The sequence below is a fragment of the Ylistrum balloti genome, unplaced genomic scaffold, assembly GCF_031769215.1.
Source record: "Ylistrum balloti isolate Yb309-2 unplaced genomic scaffold, AGI_CSIRO_Ybal_v1 Utg370464, whole genome shotgun sequence".
Classification (NCBI taxonomy): Eukaryota; Metazoa; Mollusca; class Bivalvia; order Pectinida; family Pectinidae; genus Ylistrum; species Ylistrum balloti.
This window is the reverse complement of record NW_026782306.1, coordinates 158,129-178,751: the sequence shown is the minus strand read 5'-3', so window position 1 is coordinate 178,751 and position 20,623 is coordinate 158,129. Positions and strand designations below refer to the sequence as shown.

The window sequence follows — 20,623 nt, the reverse complement described above, 5'->3', positions numbered from 1 at the left end:
TTCTGTGTTCTGTGTCTACAGAGAGGTAGGTGACACAAGTACTGCTAGCAGACTTCATTGTTCTGTGTCTACAGGGAGGTAGGTGACACATGTACTGCTAGCCGACTTCTTTGTTCTGTGTCTAAAGAGAGGTAGGTGACACAAGTTTTTCTGTACTGCTAGCCAACTTCTGTGTTCTGTGTCTACAGAGAGGTAGGTGACACACGTTTTTCTGTACTGCTAGCCAACTTCTGTGTTCTGTGTCTACAGAGAGGTAGGTGACACAAGTACTGCTAGCAGACTTCATTGTTCTGTGTCTACAGGGAGGTAGGTGACACATGTACTGCTAGCCGACTTCTTTGTTCTGTGTCTAAAGAGAGGTAGGTGACACAAGTTTTTCTGTACTGCTAGCCGACTTCTGTGTTCTGTGTCTACAGAGTGGTAGGTGACACAAGTTTTTCTGTACTGCTAGCTGACTTCAGTGTTCTGTGTCTACAGAGAGGTAGGTGACACAAGTTTTTCTGTACTGCTAGCCGACTTCAGTGTTCTGTGTCTACAGAGAGAGGTAGGTGACACAAGTTTTTCTGTACTGCTAGCTGACTTCAGTGTTCTGTGTCTACAGAGAGGTAGGTGACACAAGTTTTTCTGTACTGCTAGCTGACTTCAGTGTTCTGTGTCTACAGAGAGAGGTAGGTGACACAAGTTTTTCTGTACTGCTAGCTGACTTCAGTGTTCTGTGTCTACAGAGAGAGGTAGGTGACACAAGTTTTTCTGTACTGCTAGCCAACTTCTGTGTTCTGTGTCTACAGAGAGGTAGGTGACACAAGTACTGCTAGCAGACTTCATTGTTCTGTGTCTACAGGGAGGTAGGTGACACATGTACTGCTAGCCGACTTCTTTGTTCTGTGTCTAAAGAGAGGTAGGTGACACAAGTTTTTCTGTACTGCTAGCCAACTTCTGTGTTCTGTGTCTACAGAGAGGTAGGTGACACAAGTTTTTCTGTACTGCTAGCCAACTTCTGTGTTCTGTGTCTACAGAGAGGTAGGTGACACAAGTACTGCTAGCAGACTTCATTGTTCTGTGTCTACAGGGAGGTAGGTGACACATGTACTGCTAGCCGACTTCTTTGTTCTGTGTCTAAAGAGAGGTAGGTGACACAAGTTTTTCTGTACTGCTAGCCGACTTCTGTGTTCTGTGTCTACAGAGTGGTAGGTGACACAAGTTTTTCTGTACTGCTAGCTGACTTCAGTGTTCTGTGTCTACAGAGAGGTAGGTGACACAAGTTTTTCTGTACTGCTAGCTGACTTCAGTGTTCTGTGTCTACAGAGAGAGGTAGGTGACACAAGTTTTTCTGTACTGCTAGCTGACTTCAGTGTTCTGTGTCTACAGAGAGAGGTAGGTGACACAAGTTTTTCTGTACTGCTAGCTGACTTCAGTGTTCTGTGTCTACAGAGAGGTAGGTGACACAATTTTTTATTACCTATCCTTGTTACAAAGGACCAATGAGCTTTTGTCATGGTGTCTGTCTTTTTACTAAAAATCACTTCAAGTCATGAATAAGTGAACAGTTTTGTCCAGATTTCATCCTTGGAATTGTAGGGGAAGGGGAACCAAATTTGTACAAATATTGGTTCTCAGCTCCCAGGGGCCAGAGGGGTGGGCCAAAAACAGGAAATTTGTTGTTCAAAATCCTACATTACTTTAGGAATGAATGGATATTGCCAAAAATTGGGTGGAACCATATAAGAGAAATAGCAAAAATTCTGTGTATTGTAAACAAGTGAAATAAAATATAAAACAAATTTTGTGTGTATTGTAAACAAGTGAATGTGTACAAGGAATTTTGTGTGTATTGTAAACAAGTGAAGGTGTACAAGGAATTTTGTGTGTATTGTAAACAAGTTGAAGGTGTACAAGGAATTTTGTGTGTATTGTAAACAAGTGAAGGTATACAAGGAATTTTGTGTGTATTGTAAACAAAGTGAAATAAAACATAAAACAAATTTGCTACACATTTTTCAGATGAGTCTCTGAGTTCCTTATCTTCTGTCATGAACTGTCTGTGTAGTGTTACCGCCCACATCCTCCTCCAAGGTAAAGATTCCCATCGTAACAGTATCGCTGCCTATCTGGGAAAAGTCTTTGTTGCCATAGCGACTGCCTTATTGAGGGAGAAAGATCATGTTGTTAAGGTCAGTTTTTTTCATTCATTATTTTATATGAGAAAACCCAATAGACTCCAAAAATAAATTGGTTTTGTCTCTATGATTTGCTTTCCTACCTTTTTCTGCTATCAAAGACGTAATCTGGAGATCTGGTGTGGGCTTGATGCTGAAAAATCCAATGAGTTTTTGCTTTTTAGTCCACCATCGTCAGATGGTGGGATGTTCAAATTGCCCTACATCTGTGGTCCATCATCAATCTGTCTATTCATAAGTAATATTTGTTACCGCTAGTTTTTGAGAAGTACTGGAGAGGGCCTGATTAGGAAAACAAAATTGCCTGACAGGTGGTCATCTGAGAATTTCATTTTGGAAGTTTGTTATCACTATTTCTTGAGAACTACTGCATAGATTTTTCTCAAATTTCATGTGTAAGTCCCCCTTGATCCTATGGCTTCCAGTTCAACATCTTGGATTTGACTGTTAAAAATTATTATCGCTGCAAGGATAAATCTTCAAAAGAAAGGGAAGATCCAGTTTTCATATAGCAAATAAAGATCAAACAATGGTGGGCACCAAGATTCCTCAGGAACATCTTACTTTTTTTTGTTTGTTTTTTTTTTTTTTACTTTCACCCACACTTCAAATTAATGTCCATTTTCAAATTTTGTTGCCTGGTTATCTATGAAACTTCTTTTTATTTTAGTTAGTTAAAATTAGTCATTAATTTAATTTCATATTACATTAACTAAAAGGATGTTTTGTGTTACACGTTTTTGCACCATTTCCATCAAATGAAATATTTGGACATAATTACTATTGTTTCTTTTCATGTGTTACTCCTAGAATATTATTTCAAATTATCAATAATATTGTTTTGGTTTACAGATATTGCCTGGAGTACGAAACCATTTAATGGAAATTTTCAGCCTGGTATACGGAAGCCCACTGATGGACGAGTCTACTCTTCGTGAGATTATGGCCACAGTTATTGGGGCCCTGTTCGGGGAACTTGTCCATGCAAGTCAGCAGGTAAATAGTGGCATTCTCTTTTGTGATATTTTTCCTTCAACAAAAACAAGTAAATATTTTCAGTGTATCATTTTGTGTACTTGTGTCAGTAGAATCTCATTAATTTCTGTTGTCAAAACAGCTGATTTGTGTAATAAACTCAACCAAGAAATTAAAACAATCTGTTCCAGTAGAAAAGAATTAATTAGATGTAAAAACCACATAGGGTAAAACTGGAAATCACTATAAATTCAGCTCCTGTCAGGAAAATTAATGTAGCATTACATATTTGTCTGTTTTCATCTTCAGTTTGATTTGGAAGAAATTAGTGGAGATCTTACACTGTTACCTCCCTTGTCTGGTTGGCTGTGTGATTCAGTGTGCAAGAAAAACTATATAGCTAAGTATGTAACAGACTGTCATCATAATTAGATATTTACAGAAGGTAACATCATGTTAGCTTGATTCAGTTATGTAGTAGTCAACAAATAGCATTAGACAAAGTCAGGTTGTAGTCTGGATATTATCAGATACCAGATACCAGATTTCTTGTCAAAAAACTTAGGACCAGATACCCGGTAGGATATCTGAGGATATTTATCATAAACCAATGTTCTGTATTATATTATGGCATATGAGTAATAGCACTATTATAACAGCTTGTTTGAGGAGTTTTATTTACAGAGTATGTTTTTGTAAACATGAGTGAGAAATATAATCTTGCACTAGTGTGGGTATAATATGAAATTTGTATTGAACTTGTAAGATATTAGTTAATTAATGTACTAATTACTTGAACACAAGATTCTTAAGTAAAAATATTTCATCACTGTTTGAATTTATCTGATCTATATATTTATTTCACAATTTTATCATGAGACTTAACCAAAAAGATCCTGTTGGATTTTCAATGAAAGAATAATGGAAAAACTACCTTATTAAATTCTGTCTTCAGTAATGGTTCAAACTGTGGATATTTATGTAGAGTTACTGGATGCTTATATGTCAGTGTTTGTTGACAGACATTTCATCGGAGAGTTGACCAAGTGTGTGGAGTCTGAAGCTGTAAATGACCTACACAGTGTGCATGGTGCCATCCACTTGTTAGGGTCTGTCGCAAATTGTAAGTGTTTCATATTTTGTAAGTTTTAATTGATCTACACAGTTTGCATGGTGTCATCCATATCGCGGATCACAAATTGTCAGTGTGCAGGTAACACTGTTATGGATTGCTGTGACCTGATTGGCTGATATCTTGATAATTGCTATATTAATTTGAATTACAATAATATCTTCTGAACTGTTTTGGTTGGTTTGGGAGCCATATCAAAAGTTTACAATAGCCTGTTGCATCCTGGGATCGGGTCAACTTCTAGAACAACTGCCATGAGAATGGCTTTGTGTAACTTACAAGAAATAATATGGAAGTATAAGAATTTGGTCATTATACAAAGGCTTTCGCTAATATTGAACAGTACAGACACCAATAGAGATATTGTTAAGTAAACCATATGTAATGTCAGACCCTATATCGGTGCATAGACAAACTTTGAAAACTCTCAAGCCAAAAGAGTTTGATAATTGCTATTTTACGTTTTTGAAACACATCAATAAAATAAGGGATTATCTGTGTGTAGATAAAAGTATGTGTTGGAGGGAGGATGGAAGTGTAGGAGAATTAGATAAAAGTTTGTGTTGGAGGGAGGCTGGAAGTGTAGTGTAGATAAAAGTATGTGTTGGAGGGAGGATGGAAGTGTAGGAGAATTAGATAAAAGTATGTGTTGGAGGGAGGATGGAAGTGTAGGAGAATTAGATAAAAGTATGTGTTGGAGATGGAAGTGTAGAAGAGAGTAAAAGTGTGTTGGAGGGAGGATGGAAGTGTAGTGGGAGTGTAGATAAAAGTATGTGTTGGAGGGAGGATGGAAGTGTAGTGTTAGATAAAAGTATGTGTTGGATGTGTAGTGTTATGTGTTGGAGGGAGGATGGAAGTGTAGTGTAGATAAAAGTATGTGTTGGAGGGAGGATGGAAGTGTAGTGTAGATAAAAGTATGTGTTGGAGGGAGGATGGAAGTGTAGTTTAGATAAAAGTATGTGTTGGAGGGAGGATGGAAGTGTAGTGTAGATAAAAGTATGTGTTGGAGGGAGGAAGGAAGTGTAGGAGAATTAGATAAAAGTATGTGTTGGAGGGAGGATGGAAGTGTAGTGTAGATAAAAGTATGTGTTGGAGGGAGGATGGAAGTGTAGTGTAGATAAAAGTTTGTGTTGGAGGGAGGATGGAAGTGTAGTGTAGATAAAAGTATGTGTTGGAGGGAGGATGGAAGTGTAGGAGAATTAGATAAAAGTATGTGTTGGAGGGAGGATGGAAGTGTAGTGTAGATAAAAGTATGTGTTGGAGGGAGGATGGAAGTGTAGTGTAGATAAAAGTATGTGTTGGAGGGAGGATGGAAGTGTAGTGTAGATAAAAGTATGTGTTGGAGGGAGGATGGAAGTGTAGTGTAGATAAAAGTATGTGTTGGAGGGAGGATGGAAGTGTAGTGTAGATAAAAGTGTGTTGGAGGGAGGATGGAAGTGTAGATAAAAGTATGTGTTGGAGGGAAGTGATGGATGTGTTGGAAGTGTGTAGTGATAAAAGATAAAAGTATGTGTTGGAGGGAGGATGGAAGTGTAGGAGAATTAGATAAAAGTATGTGTTGGAGGGAGGATGGAAGTGTAGTGTAGATAAAAGTATGTGTTGGAGGGAGGATGGAAGTGTAGTGTAGATAAAAGTATGTGTTGGATGGAGGATGGAAGTGTAGGAGGATGGAAGTGTAGTGTAGATAAAAGTATGTGTTGGAGGGAGGATGGAAGTGTAGGAGAATTAGATAAAAGTATGTGTTGGAGGGAGGATGGAAGTGTAGAGTAGATCAAAGTATGTGTTGGAGGGAGGATGGAAGTGTAGATAAAAAAGTATGTGTTGGAGGGAGGATGGAAGTGTAGGAGAATTAGATAAAAGTATGTGTTGGAGGGAGGATGGAAGTGTAGTGTATATAAAAGTATGTGTTGGAGGGAGGATGGAAGTGTAGTGTAGATAAAAGTATGTGTTGGAGGGAGGATGGAAGTGTAGTGTAGATAAAAGTATGTGTTGGAGGGAGGATGGAAGTGTGGTGTAGATAAAAGTATGTGTTGGAGGGAGGATGGAAGTGTAGTGTAGATAAAAGTATGTGTTGGAGGGAGGATGGAAGTGTAGTGTAGATAAAAGTATGTGTTGGAGGGAGGATGGAAGTGTAGTGTAGATAAAAGTATGTGTTGGAGGGAGGATGGAAGTGTAGTGTAGATAAAAGTATGTGTTGGAGGGAGGATGGAAGTGTAGTGTAGATAAAATTATGTGTTGGAGGGAGGATGGAAGTGTTGGAGAATTAGATAAAAGTATGTGTTGGAGGGAGGATGGAAGTGTAGTGTAGATAAAAGTATGTGTTGGAGGGAGGATGGAAGTGTAGTGTAGATAAAAGTATGTGTTGGAGGGAGGATGGAAGTGTAGTGTAGATAAAAGTATGTGTTGGAGGGAGGATGGAAGTGTAGGAGTTTAGATAAAAGTATGTGTTGGTGGGTGGATGGAAGTGTTGGAGAATTAGATAAAAGTATGTGTTGGAGGGAGGATGGAAGTGTAGGAGAATTAGATAAAAGTATGTGTTGGAGGGAGGATGGAAGTGTAGTGTAGATAAAAGTATGTGTTGGAGGGAGGATGGAAGTGTAGTGTAGATAAAAGTATGTGTTGGAGGGAGGATGGAAGTGTAGTGTAGATAAAAGTATGTGTTGGAGGGAGGATGGAAGTGTAGTGTAGATAAAAGTATGTGTTGGAGGGAGGAGGATGGAAGTGTAGTGTAGATAAAAGTATGTGTTGGAGGGAGGATGGAAGTGAAGTGTAGATAAAAGTATGTGTTAGTGTCTAGTCTTCTATGATGGAAGTGTGGTGTAGATAAAAGTATGTGTTGGAGGGAGGATGGAAGTGTAGTGTAGATAAAAGTATGTGTTGGAGGGAGGATGGAAGTGTAGTGTAGATAAAAGTATGTGTTGGAGGGAGGATGGAAGTGTAGGAGAATTAGATAAAAGTATGTGTTGGAGGGAGGATGGAAGTGTAGTGTAGATAAAAGTATGTGTTGGAGGGAGGATGGAAGTGTAGTATAGATAAAAAAGTATGTGTTGGAGGGAGGATGGAAGTGTAGTGTAGATAAAAGTATGTGTTGGAGGGAGGATGGAAGTGTAGGAGAATTAGATAAAAGTATGTGTTGGAGGGAGGATGGAAGTGTAGGAGAATTAGATAAAAGTATGTGTTGGAGGGAGGATGGAAGTGTAGAATGAGATAAAAGTATGTGTTGGAGGGAGGATGGAAGTGTAGGAGAATTAGATAAAAGTATGTGTTGGAGGGAGGATGGAAGTGTAGGAGAATTAGATAAAAGTATGTGTTGGAGGGAGGATGGAAGTGTAGGAGAATTAGATAAAAGTATGTGTTGGAGGGAGGATGGAAGTGTAGTGTAGATAAAAGTATGTGTTGGAGGGAGGATGGAAGTGTAGGAGAATGGAAGTGTAGGAGAATTAGATAAAAGTATGTGTTGGAGGGAGGATGGAAGTGTGGTGTAGATAAAAGTATGTGTTGGAGGGAGGATGGAAGTGTAGTGTAGATAAAAGTATGTGTTGGAGGGAGGATGGAAGTGTAGGAGAATTAGATAAAAGTATGTGTTGGAGGGAGGATGGAAGTGTAGTGTAGATAAAAGTATGTGTTGGAGGGAGGATGGAAGTGTAGTGTAGATAAAAGTATGTGTTGGAGGGAGGATGGAAGTGTAGGAGAATTAGATAAAAGTATGTGTTGGAGGGAGGATGGAAGTGTAGTGTAGATAAAAGTATGTGTTGGAGGGAGGATGGAAGTGTAGTTTAGATAAAAGTATGTGTTGGAGGGAGGATGGAAGTGTAGTTTAGATAAAAGTATGTGTTGGAGGGAGGATGGAAGTGTAGGAGAATTAGATAAAAGTATGTGTTGGAGGGAGGATGGAAGTGTAGTGATAAAAGTATGTGTTGGAGATAGATAAAAGTATGTGTTGGAGGGAGGATGGAAGTGTAGTGTAGATAAAAGTATGTGTTGGAGGGAGGATGGAAGTGTAGTGTTGATAAAAGTATGTGTTGGAGGGAGGATGGAAGTGTAGTGTAGATAAAAGTATGTGTTGGAGGGAGGATGGAAGTGTAGTGTAGATAAAAGTATGTGTTGGAGGGAGGATGGAAGTGTAGTGTAGATAAAAGTATGTGTTGGAGGGAGGATTGAAGTGTAGTGTAGATAAAAGTATGTGTTGGAGGGAGGATGGAAGTGTAGGATAATTAGATAAAAGTATGTGTTGGAGGGAGGATGGAAGTGTAGTGGTAGATAAAAGTATGTGTTGGAGGGAGGATGGAAGTGTAGTGTAGATAAAAGTATGTGTTGGAGGGAGGATGGAAGTGTAGGAGATTTAGATAAAAGTATGTGTTGGAGGGAGGATGGAAGTGTAGGAGAATTAGATAAAAGTATGTGTTGGAGGGAGGATGGAAGTGTAGGAGAATTAGATAAAAGTATGTGTTGGAGGGAGGATGGAAGTGTAGTGTAGATTTAGATAAAAGTTTGTGTTGGAGGGAGGATGGAAGTGTAGGAGAATTAGATAAAAGTATGTGTTGGAGGGAGGATGGAAGTGTAGGAGAATTAGATAAAAGTATGTGTTGGAGGGAGGATGGAAGTGTAGGAGATTTAGATAAAAGTATGTGTTGGAGGGAGGATGGAAGTGTAGTGTAGATAAAAGTATGTGTTGGAGGGAGGATGGAAGTGTATGTGTTGGAGGGAGGATGGAAGTGTAGTGTAGATAAAAGTATGTGTTGGAGGGAGGATGGAAGTGTAGGAGAATTAGATAAAAGTATGTGTTGGAGGGAGGATGGAAGTGTAGGAGAATTAGATAAAAGTATGTGTTGGAGGGAGGATGGAAGTGTAGTGTAGATAAAAGTATGTGTTGGAGGGAGGATGGAAGTGTAAGTAGATGTATGTGTTGGAGGGAGGATGGAAGTGTAGTGAATTAGATAAAAGTATGTGTTGGAGGGAGGATGGAAGTGTTTGTGAATTAGATAAAAGTATGTGTTGGAGGGAGGATGGAAGTGTAGTGTAGATAAAAGTATGTGTTGGAGGGAGGATGGATGGAAGTGTTGGAGGGAGAATGGAAGTGTGGTGTAGATAAAAGTATGTGTTGGAGGGAGGATGGAAGTGTAGTGTAGATAAAAGTATGTGTTGGAGATAAAAGTATGTGTTTGGAGGGAGGATGGAAGTGTAGTTTAGATAAAAGTATGTGTTGGAGGGAGGATGGAAGTGTAGATAAAAGTATGTGTTGGAGGGAGGATGGAAGTGTAGTGTAGATAAAAGTATGTGTTGGAGGGAGGATGGAAGTGTAGTGTAGATAAAAGTATGTGTTGGAGGGAGGATGGAAGTGTAGTGTAGATAAAAGTATGTGTTGGAGGGAAAGTGTAGTGTAGTATGTGTTGGAGGGAGGATGGAAGTGTAGTGTAGATAAAAGTATGTGTTGGAGGGAGGATGGAAGTGTAGTGTAGATAAAAGTATGTGTTGGAGGGAGGATGGAAGTGTAGGAGAATTAGATAAAAGTTTGTGTTGGAGGGAGGATGGAAGTGTAGTGTAGATAAAAGTATGTGTTGGAGGGAGGATGGAAGTGTAGTGTAGATAAAAGTATGTGTTGGAGGGAGGATGGAAGTGTAGTGTAGATAAAAGTATGTGTTGGAGGGAGGATGGAAGTGTAGGAGAATTAGATAAAAGTATGTGTTGGAGGGAGGATGGAAGTGTAGTGTAGATAAAAGTATGTGTTGGAGGGAGGATGGAAGTGTAGGAGAATTAGATAAAAGTATGTGTTGGAGGGAGGATGGAAGTGTAGGAGAATTAGATAAAAGTATGTGTTGGAGGGAGGATGGAAGTGTAGGTGTAGATAAAAGTATGTGTTGAGGGAGGATGGAAGTGTAGGAGAATTAGATAAAAGTATGTGTTGGAGGGAGGATGGAAGTGTAGGAGAATATGTGTTGGAGATAAAAGTATGTGTTTGGAGGGAGGATGGAAGTGTAGGAGTTAGATAAAAGTATGTGTTGGAGGGAGATAAAAGTATGTGTTGGAGGGAGGATGGAAGTGTAGGAGAATTAGATAAAAGTATGTGTTGGAGGGAGGATGGAAGTGTAGTGTAGATAAAAGTATGTGTTGGAGGGAGGATGGAAGTGTAGTGTAGATAAAAGTATGTGTTGGAGGGAGGATGGAAGTGTAGTGTAGATAAAAGTATGTGTTGGAGGGAGGATGGAAGTGTAGTGAGAATTAGATAAAAGTATGTGTTGGAAGATATGTGTTGGAGGGAGGATGGAAGTGTAGGAGAATTAGATAAAAGTATGTGTTGGAGGGAGGATGGAAGTGTAGGAGAATTAGATAAAAGTATGTGTTGGAGGGAGGATGGAAGTGTGGTGTAGATAAAAGTATGTGTTGGAGGGAGGATGGAAGTGTAGGAGAATTAGATAAAAGTATGTGTTGGAGGGAGGATGGAAGTGTAGTGTAGATAAAAGTATGTGTTGGAGGGAGGATGGAAGTGTAGGAGTATTAGATAAAAGTATGTGTTGGAGGGAGGATGGAAGTGTAGTGTTGGAGATGGAAGTGTAGTGTAGATAAAAGTATGTGTTGGAGGGAGGATGGAAGTGTAGTGTAGATAAAAGTATGTGTTGGAGGGAGGATGGAAGTGTAGTGTAGATAAAAGTATGTGTTGGAGGGAGGATGGAAGTGTAGTGTTGGAGGGAGGAATTAGATAAAAGTATGTGTTGGAGGGAGGATGTGAGTGTGTTGGAGGGAGGATGGAAGTGTAGAAAACTTAAAGTATGTGTTGGAGGGAGGATGGAAGTGTAGGAGAATTAGATAAAAGTATGTGTTGGAGGGAGGATGGAAGTGTAGTGTAGATAAAAGTATGTGTTGGAGGGAGGATGGAAGTGTAGTGTAGATAAAAGTATGTGTTGGAGGGAGGATGGAAGTGTAGGAGAATTAGATAAAAGTATGTGTTGGAGGGAGGATGGAAGTGTAGGAGAATTAGATAAAAGTATGTGTTGGAGGGAGGATGGAAGTGTAGTGTAGATAAAAGTATGTGTTGGAGGGAGGATGGAAGTGTAGTGTAGATAAAAGTATGTGTTGGAGGGAGGATGGAAGTGTAGTGTAGATAAAAGTATGTGTTGGAAAGGAGGATGGAAGTGTAGTGTAGATAAAAGTATGTGTTGGAGGGAGGATGGAAGTGTAGTATAGATAAAAAAGTATGTGTTGGAGGGAGGATGGAAGTGTAGGAGATGTAGATAAAAGTATGTGTTGGAGGGAAAGTGTAGGAGAATAGATAAAAGTATGTGTTGGAGGGAGGAGGAGGATGGAAGTGTAGTGTAGATAAAAAAGTATGTGTTGGAGGGAGGATGGAAGTGTAGTGTAGATAAAAGTATGTGTTGGAGGGAGGATGGAAGTGTAGTGAGATAAAAGTATGTGTTGGAGGGAGGATAGATAAAAAAGTATGTGTTGGAGGGAGGATGTAAGTGTTGGAGGGAGGATGGAAGTGTAGGAGAATTAGATAAAAGTATGTGTTGGAGGGAGGATGGAAGTGTAGGAGAATTAGATAAAAGTATGTGTTGGAGGGAGGATGGAAGTGTAGTGTAGATAAAAGTATGTGTTGGAGGGAGGATGGAAGTGTAGTGTAGATAAAGATAAAAGTATGTGTTGGAGGGAGGATGGAAGTGTAGTGTAGATAAAAGTATGTGTTGGAGGGTGGATGGAAGTGTGGTGTAGATAAAAGTATGTGTTGGAGGGAAGATGGAAGTGTAGGAGAATTAGATAAAAGTATGTGTTGGAGGGAGGATGGAAGTGTGGTGTAGATAAAAGTATGTGTTGGAGGGAGGATGGAAGTGTAGTGTAGATAAAAGTATGTGTTGGAGGGAGGATGGAAGTGTAGTATAGATAAAAAAGTATGTGTTGGAGGGAGGATGGAAGTGTAGTGTAGATAAAAGTATGTGTTGGAGGGAGGATGGAAGTGTCGGAGTATGAGATAAAAGTATGTGTTGGAGGGAGGATGGAAGTGTAGATAAAAGTATGTGTTGGAGGGAGGATGGAAGTGTAGTGTAGATAAAAGTATGTGTTGGAGGGAGGATGGAAGTGTAGTGTAGATAAAAGTATGTGTTGGAGGGAGGATGGAAGTGTAGTGTAGATAAAAGTATGTGTTGGAGGGAGGATGGAAGTGTAGAATAAATAAAAAAAAGTGTCAGTTGGAGGGAGGATGGAAGTGTAGGAGAATTAGATAAAAGTATGTGTTGGAGGGAGGATGGAAGTGTGGTTTTAGATAAAAGTATGTGTTGGAGGGAGGATGGAAGTGTGGTGTAGATAAAAGTATGTGTTGGAGGGAGGATGGAAGTGTAGGAGAATTAGATAAAAGTATGTGTTGGAGGGAGGATGGAAGTGTAGGAGAATTAGATAAAAGTATGTGTTGGAGGGAGGATGGAAGTGTAGTGTAGATAAAAGTATGTGTTGGAGGGAGGATGGAAGTGTAGTGTAGATAAAAGTATGTGTTGGAGGGAGGATGGAAGTGTAGGAGAATTAGATAAAAGTATGTGTTGGAGGGAGGATGGAAGTGTAGGAGAATTAGATAAAAGTATGTGTTGGAGGGAGGATGGAAGTGTAGTGTAGATAAAAGTATGTGTTGGAGGGAGGATGGAAGTGTAGTGTAGATAAAAGTATGTGTTGGAGGGAGGATGGAAGGGTAGTGTATTAGATAAAAGTATGTGTTGGAGGGAGGATGGAAGTGTAGTGTAGATAAAAGTATGTGTTGGAGGGAGGATGGAAGTGTAGTGTAGATAAAAGTATGTGTTGGAGGGAGGATGGAAGTGTAGTGTAGATAAAAGTATGTGTTGGAGGGAGGATGGAAGTGTAGTGTAGATAAAAGTATGTGTTGGAGGGAGGATGGAAGTGTGGTGTAGATAAAAGTATGTTTTGGAGGGAGGATGGAAGTGTAGGAGAATTAGATAATAGTATGTGTTGGAGGGAGGATGGAAGTGTAGTGTAGATAAAAGTATGTGTTGGAGGGAGGATGGAAGTGTAGTGTAGATAAAAGTATGTGTTGGAGGGAGGATGGAAGTGTAGTGTAGATAAAAGTATGTGTTGGAGGGAGGATGGAAGTGTAGTAAACTTCGTGAATGTCAACACATCCTGGGACTGGCTACATAAATACAACATGTTGACACTGATGATAACAAACAAACTGCGTGAAATGAACCCATCCTGGGACAGGCTATGTAAATACAACATGTTGACACTGATGATAACAAACAAACTGCGTGAAATTAACACACCCTGGGACTAGCTATGTAAATAAAACATGGTGTCACTGAAGATGTCACACGATACAGAGACCAACATTTACGATGATGTCAGATAATGAAGTTAAGATCAACTGAATTGTGAATTGTTTATGAATAGTCAAGATAAAATACACATGAGGACAGCTTTGTCTTGTAGACAAGATAATACACATATGAGGACACCTTTATCATGTACTCAAAACACTGCGCAGACATTTGTACCGAGAAGAAAAAAAAAAGGAAAAATAGTTTAAATCTGGTGGCCAACTTGATGTTTAGTAAAACATTTTGTGCAATAATTAGTATGAATATTTCATACAATAAATGCCTTAATATACAAATGTAGATGTTTTTGCCTCCCGGTATTTTTTTCGATGCAAATTCAATATCACAGCTCAATAGATATACTGAAAGTTTCAAATATGTGGATTCCATTGAAATATTACAGTATTCATTTCTCCCACTCAGAGTTATTCCAATAAAGTTTCTCGGTACTGAACAGTTTTTTTTATATGTTGTGTAAGTGGTGCTGAAGGAGATGCAACCAAATTACATGTGTACAGTAATGTTTGAGTCAAGTCACATATTTTACTGATAAATTCCTGGCGGTAAATTCCCCGAAACATTTACCATGATCAGAAGCCTTAAGAGACATACAAATACAATTCATGTGCACGTGAGGAAACATTTCAAATGCATTATCTGTTGATTTTCATTTAAAAGATGTGACATTAGCACATATAGGGCCTAAATGCCTGCGGGGTATGAGGAGTCCATTGAGATACTACCAGATAGGGCCAAAATGCCTGCGAGGCATGAGGAGTCCATTGAGATACTACCAGATAGGGCCAAAATGCCTGCGGGACATGAGGAGTCCATTGAGATACTACCAGATAGGGCCTAAATGCCTGCGGGCATAAGGAGCCCATTGAGATACTACCAGATAGGGCCAAAGTGCCTGCGGGGCATGAGGAGCCCATTGAGATACTACCAGATAGGGCCAAAATGCTTGTGAGGCATGAGGAGCCCATTGAGATACTACCAGATAGGGCAAAAATGCCTGCGGGGCATGAGGAGCCCATTGAGATACTACCAGAGAGAATGCCACCATTCCACATACATCACGTCCAAAAGACACATGGACCAATGAATTGTTATAAAATGTAAAATTTAGAACAGTATCGGCCATCCCTCAGCCTCAGCAACTGTAAAATCAAGCCGATCTTAGAGGAAGCCTTGGACCTCCTGAAAGGACCTTGCTTTCAGTGACTCCTCCAATTATGAGGACCCCAATCCATACCACACAGAGTATAATGAAACCGTGGACCTTCTGAAAGGACCTTGCTTTAAGTGACCCCTCCAGCGAGGAGGACCCCAATCCATACTACACAGTGAAATGATGAGCCTAGCAGAGCCACCTAGATCATCAGACAGCATGCCCACCATCTGCATTGACGAGTTCCCCAGTATGTAACCTCACACTGGAAACTGTGTATACAGCATATTTCAAGGACTGTTTGATCTCTTTCATCACTAGTTGAACTTTCTTTATAGACTATACTTCCAAATGCTCATTCATAAGTTAACCACATTCAAGTTTGTTTAAAATAATGACTTTTTTAATATTCGACTTTCATTCATTTTAAACCACTTTCTATATTGTTGTATTTAAAGCATCAATTGTAACATCTATTTTTAAACTTACTTGCCTGAACAACTTCAATGTAAATGAAACCGGTCAATCATCACTATGTAACAAATAAATACAAGAATCGACTGTGATGTGTCGAGGTTGTATTATCATATTTCACTTCAGATTATTGAAGGATATTACAGGTAATGCTGGCCATTCATGCTTCCTTTGGTCCATCAAAAGACGTCTTGCATATTAACAGATAATGCAGCCTTTTTTTTTTCCTTTAGAAAGGCACCAGATATTTCTATTTTCAATTAATGTATTCTGGCATCATATGTAATTTATTGTCTGTAGAAAACCAGCCCAAACTTCATTCAAAGAAATGTCAAATAGTCACAAGCTGTGTTCAGGCCAGATAGAGCTAGTGAAGTCAGCATGTCTGTAGAAAACCAGCCCAAACTTCATTCAAAGAAATGTCAAATAGTCACAAGTTGTGTTCAGGCCAGATAGAGCTAGTGAAGTCAGCATGTCTGTAGAAAACCAGCCCAAACTTCATTCAAACAAAACAAATGCCATTCTTTTTATTATTTTTTGTTTTTATTTTTTTTCTCATTTCTTCACATGTATCAACTTCAACAAAATTCAGTAACAATTTTATCCACCAGCCAGCTCTCTTTCAAATTTCTCAAGTGTACCAATATTTGAAAAGTTATTACAGCATAAAATTCATAGTATTAATAGAAAGTATATTCAAAATTCTCACCCTCAATTTTTCTACCTCACAAATTCTTGGGACATTTATCCTTATTGAGAATATTTACTTAAGAATTTCAGGCTTGCACACTTCATCTATAGTTTGCTGTTGGTGCCTGTAGATTTCTTGACTGTATGAAGCTATACATGAACTGTTACAACACTACTTTATTGATCTGCTGTCACGCATGTATCAATATGATCATCTATGTTCAACATATCCATGACTTAAAAGTTAGAAAAAAATTCAAAAAAATTTAAGTTACCTTGATTGCAATTATATTGTAAATGTCGATGAATAGCAAGTGTAAAATTGCTGTGAGAAATAATGATATATGTAAGAAATAATGATGTAATAGACAACTTCTATATACAAACAATCAAATATACAGGATTCTGTCGGTAATGTTGCATATTGATTTTTTTTGTCAGTTTTTATGTCTACATTAGTACACATCGTACAGTTATTTTAAACTAATGATGATGACTCTACACAGACAGAAAACCTGTTAAATGTATGTTATTGTCAGTCCTCGCAAGCTTTGTGGAAATAATTCTCATCAGTAATCATCCATTACCCTTTTCCAAAAAATGTTCTCTCCCATTCCATCAATCATTTCATTATAAACAATCCTTATTTATTCAAATTTTAAACTGTTGGGAGGAAGTTTCACGACTTAATTGTCCCACTTACATAATGTTGCCATCCATTAGACAAAGTATCATCAAAGTAACATCTTAGTCCTTACAAGTCCTCGCTCTCTCGCTGTCCTAGTCAAAAGTTACATCAACAAAAATAAAACATTGGACATAGACCTGGTCATATCAACTGTTCTGGTGATCTACCAAGTCATCAGAATAAACTTTGAACAAAATTAATAATCTGCCATTATAGCAAGGTCTCATGTTTTAAAAGAACCAGAATTGTTTAGAATGTTTGAAAATTGTCAATGTTTTTATTTTCAATATCTGTATAGTAAACAAAACAATATAATGCATGCCATTTATCTTTATTTCTAAAAAAATCCTTTCATTTAGAGTCTGTAAATGATTATCAATAACATTAAACTCAACTTTTCAATTGATCCTATCTGACCCACAATCATCAATTTTCTATAGATAAAATATAAAATCATCAAGCACTTGAGGTAAAAATATAAAATTATTTGTACAATTTTGTGTAGGAAAAACATTGTGACAATTTCAAATTTATGTCGATATCTTGAACCATCAAAATGAAATGAAATATTTTTTAACTTAAAATAGAAAATAAATAAATGGAAACAAATAACAAGTTTCTTGCCCTCGCCATGGTTTAAACATATGTACATGGGAGGGCTGTGCTTTGAAAGCACAAATATAATAACAACACATCAAAGACTTGCTTGTAAGATGCATAACCTCAGACTTCTGATGATAATTAAAAAAAACCACTTGCTCCTGAGGTTCATTATAATCATAAAAAAAAAACACGGTACTAACCGTTTACAACACATACTAAACATAAATGAAAACATTTCAAATGAATTTGTAGACGACAAACTGAACAACAAAAACATATACATGTTGTCAGATTTGCAATTCATTTTTTTTTGTTTTTATATATCTTAAATTTTTTTTGTACATTTCCCTGTACAAATTTATTCCAATAATAATACAAATATATTATTACCACACTCAACAATCTGATGCATATTACATTTAGTCTATACACAGATTGTATATATCATACAGAAATACAATGACTCAAGAGATTGCTCCATCTTTTCAGTAAATTGTCCAGTTCCTTCACAGCCGTGAAAGAATTTACTTCCCTGCCAATTTGCTGATCAGAGTTGCTTTCATCTCTTTTGCTAGTTGTTCCATTTCTGTGATGCGTTCACGGAGTTTTGCATTCTCAGCAACCAATCTCTCCGCCTCCTCTTCCATGTTCACATACTTCTGTTTGCGAATTTCCCGAGACCTCCTGGATGCGATGTTGTTCTTTACGCGCCTCTCTCGGTACTTCTCTGCTGGGGCAATCTTAGTTGTAGGTTTTTCGAAGTCGAACACTTCATCCTCCATAGCAGAAGATGTAGATGTACGAGGTTTCTTGGAGACATAGTCATGATCAAAGCTAGCTGAAAATGGCTCTGTCTCCTCGCACACTACATCACGCTTACGTTTCAGGGAACTTGTCTGGACAGGTTCCTCAACTACTTCAGGCTCTGGTGGTGTCAGTGAAACCTCTTCAGGTTTACCAAGGTTTGAATCCTCCTATTGAACAAAAAGGTTTTTGATATATAATCTTTTTTCACATGATAAATAAATTTCGAAGTAAATCTGTTATTGTGAAGAGAGATCTGTGACCTTGAGTTACATTAACATCAGACAAATCCAGCACAAATGATAAATACTTACCAGCTGGAGGAATCCTGTCAGATCCATGAAGCTGTTGAGGTACTCGTCATCAACATCATCAGAAAGGGAAGTAAGCATATCAAGGACATCACCGCCCATCTTATCCAAACAAGGCTCATCCCCCTCATCAGTAAAATCGGTTTTCAGGTCAAAGGTCGTGGCAGCTGGATCAGGTTTGATTCCAGCTAGCTCTGTAAGACATAAATATAAACAATATTCATTTTCAAGTATTATATCATGCAATTTTCATACCCGATAATTTAATATCACCATGACTTGTTTGTGAATATAATTTCTGTATGAATGTATTTGCAATATTTTCTTTCCACAGATTATATACATAAATATAATATACCCGTTTTATATTCAAGCAATTTTTACCATAACATAATTATAATCTGTCTTCATTTCAATAACTTCCGCGTACGTTGGCGACGATTACTTTTGTTTGGCAGGTGCCCTGGTTAGAGATAAATATTTGTACACGTGACCCAGAGTTTTAATCACACGTGACCTCTCTACCTTCAACCGGCCCAATCCCTGTCCCGCCATATTGGAATAGCTTGACAGCTCTCATTAAGCGCATTGCGTTAGTTAAGAAAAGGTTATTACCTCTCCGACACTGCCTAATTTTCAGAGACAAACATTCTTGGTTATCGTCACTATATATTTACAATAAATGTACTTACCGTTGTCAAATAGGCCACTTGGATTCTGTACCAAATGTAGAGAATTGTTGGAATGTGGGGATGGTGGCATCTGAAACGAGTCCGTGAACAGACTCAGATCCAAATCCTCCAGCAAGTCCAGCCCCGATGTCCAACATGTCGACGAGTTCGTCGACGCTTCTGGGGACGATGCCATGTTCGGCGACGTCGTTGATGCTAATCGTTTGTTCAAACATTTCCTTAAATTCTGGCGAATCGTTGGGTCTCCGTGAGAGTGAATTGTTACGATTTGACGCAACTTTTCTATCTTGGACTTTAACTTCCAAGTGGCTTTCGGTTTGCGATCTTTCCCTTGGCTTCGTGCGAGCTCAGTGGGAAGAGACGGCTTCTCGGTCACTCTTTCCTTTCTGACGGCGCCGGGCTTGGCCGGGACTAGAAAGTGAAAGAAAAAAATATATATCAAACTTTTCATGTATTTTTTAGAATATTGATTAAATAAACGCTTAAATAACATAAAACGCTTGGGGGATATCGTATTGGGTCTGTTCATAATGATCTTCATCGTGAGAATTACACCACAATTACCTGGCTTGGATTTACTGGGTTCTTCCTCCTTGCCTTACATTCGTGTTACTGACGTTTGTTACACCGGCACCGCTACTTATGGTGCAATCCTTGATACTATTTTTAAAAATGATGTCTTCCGGTAGTAACTGACCAATCGTATCATCAGGATTCGACAGGCGCCGGTAAAAATAACCATTACGTTTAATTTTCCCCTAAATAGAAAATAAGACATTCGGAATCTTTCAGAGATTTACCTATTGTCTTGAACTAAACAATGCAGTTTCCGAAAAGACGGCATGGCTATTCCAGAAAGTAACCCACCCTTCGGTTTTCCTTCATTGACAATAAATCAATTTAATCGTATAATTTTGTATCCTTATTTCTAACATCCCAACTGAAATTAACAAAACAACAGATAAGAGGAAGATATAATCGTGTATATGTCAGGAGTGAAATACATATTAAATAAACTTCTTCATCGGTCGTGTCATTTAAAGGAAAAGCCGGGTGCTACGGGTGACCTAACTCAACAATACACACATTTGCGCTGACACAATTTTACCAACAACGATTGATTTACAGACCTGTACATACAGTAACATTGATACATAATTAGTATGTATTAGTAATTTTTATCAACCGACACTTTAAGAAATACAATATTATTAATGTATATTATCTTTTTTTTTTTTTTTTACAAAATCAGTGTTGTCTAAAAGTGAACAATGTTTGTGATTGAAAAAAAAAGATAATTATATTAAGTCGTGGTTTGAAAACCAGATCAAAATCGTCATTTTAATATGTGTATAAGATATTGTCGTTGTTACCGTGTTAATATAGTTAACTTACCACGGTAATTCTACACATTTACTAAAGCATTATCACTCGTCACGAAATCAGGAAATCAGCCACTGAGATTAACTTCTTACTCTGCTCAGAAGTCGATTCCCTGCCCCTGATTTTATCTGTAGCATCTGAGAAGGCTGCTGGTGGAGGTTGTGACATTAAATAATGACGCTATAGTTGTGCAGAGAACCAACTTAAAT

The 20,623-nt window shown here is 38.3% G+C and overlaps 2 protein-coding genes across 2 annotated transcripts in view; one reads left to right on the top strand and one right to left on the bottom strand.

Annotated features, from left to right (window-relative positions):
- Positions 1–14,473, top strand: part of LOC132555225 (condensin-2 complex subunit G2-like) — a 59,695-nt gene extending 45,222 nt beyond the window's left edge. Inside the window, exons 24-28 of the mRNA XM_060219574.1 lie at positions 2,002–2,171; positions 3,030–3,173; positions 3,462–3,556; positions 4,175–4,275; positions 14,277–14,473. Coding sequence (XP_060075557.1) covers positions 2,002–2,171; positions 3,030–3,173; positions 3,462–3,556; positions 4,175–4,275; positions 14,277–14,473 — 707 coding nt within the window. The remainder of the gene's footprint in view (positions 1–2,001; positions 2,172–3,029; positions 3,174–3,461; positions 3,557–4,174; positions 4,276–14,276) is intronic.
- Positions 14,474–15,788: 1,315 nt separating this feature from the next.
- Positions 15,789–19,658, bottom strand: LOC132555232 (uncharacterized). Its single transcript, XM_060219583.1, has 4 exons — positions 19,596–19,658; positions 19,032–19,442; positions 18,343–18,533; positions 15,789–18,198 (listed from the first exon to the last, which is right to left on the bottom strand). The coding sequence occupies exons 2-4, from the start codon at positions 19,204–19,206 to the stop codon at positions 17,749–17,751; spliced, it is 816 nt and encodes a 271-aa protein (XP_060075566.1). The 5' UTR covers positions 19,207–19,442; positions 19,596–19,658; the 3' UTR covers positions 15,789–17,748.
- Between the last annotated feature and the right edge of the window lie 965 nt (positions 19,659–20,623).